Source organism: Penaeus monodon, chromosome 28, assembly GCF_015228065.2.
Source record: "Penaeus monodon isolate SGIC_2016 chromosome 28, NSTDA_Pmon_1, whole genome shotgun sequence".
In the NCBI taxonomy this organism is placed as follows: domain Eukaryota; kingdom Metazoa; phylum Arthropoda; class Malacostraca; order Decapoda; family Penaeidae; genus Penaeus; species Penaeus monodon.
The window spans coordinates 252061-252814 of record NC_051413.1 but is presented as its reverse complement, the minus strand read 5'-3'; the positions used below and the strand labels follow the sequence as shown (position 1 = coordinate 252814).

The 754-nt window shown below is 40.8% G+C and overlaps 1 protein-coding gene across 1 annotated transcript in view; it reads left to right on the top strand.

Moving 5' to 3' along the window:
- LOC119590893 (dual specificity mitogen-activated protein kinase kinase 7-like) overlaps window positions 1-754 on the top strand; it is a gene marked incomplete at its 3' end in the record, with an annotated part of 5568 nt that overhangs the window by 1578 nt on the left and 3236 nt on the right. The window contains 2 exon segments of the mRNA XM_037939630.1: window positions 368-539; window positions 542-594. Of these exon segments, the coding sequence (XP_037795558.1) occupies window positions 368-539; window positions 542-594 (225 nt within the window).

The following is a 754-nucleotide window of genomic DNA, read 5'->3' as shown; positions in this document are numbered from 1 at the left end:
TGTATTTACGATCGTGTAGCGCACGTTGTGATGCTGGGATGATCACCCAGCTGTGGGCCTAGGCCACTACAAATACAGTCCGGGAGGGAGGGCTTTCGTATCGGGAAACCACCCAGCGGCGTTGGGTTAATTTTTCATTCATTTTTAAATTCTTGAAAGATTGATGTTTATCTTGACTTATTTTCTGTTAGCTTATTCATCATTTTTCTTTTCTCTTACCTGTATTTATTCATTGTTTTTATAATTAAATCTTAATTAATTCTTATTTGATTAAATCTTAATAAATTCTTATTTAATTAAATCTTAATTCATCCTTAGTTAATAGTTTGTTAATAACCTGTCATTTTCCTTTCCCTTTCCTCCTCAGCAAATGCGACGGTCGGGTAACCTAGAAGAGACCAAGCGAGTCTTCTTTGACTTGGAGGTTGTATTAAAATCCCATGACTGCCCCTACATAGTACAGTGTCTAGGATGCTTCGTCACAGATTCAGACGTCTGGATCTGTATGGAGCTCATGGCCACCTGTCTGGACAAGCTCACCAGCGTTACAAGCGGCCGATACCTGAGCCTATCCTCGGCAAAATTTCTGTTGCTGTGAGTACCTTGCAGGTCGTGTCCCTGGTGTTGGGTCAGATCTGTGTGCAGTTTTGGGTAGCTTATGGATTTTTAGGTGTGGAGTATTAGTAAATTGTTCACTAGTGTCAGTAGTCCAGGTTGTTTTAACATTGGGACAGGCCCAACCTAAGGAGTATTC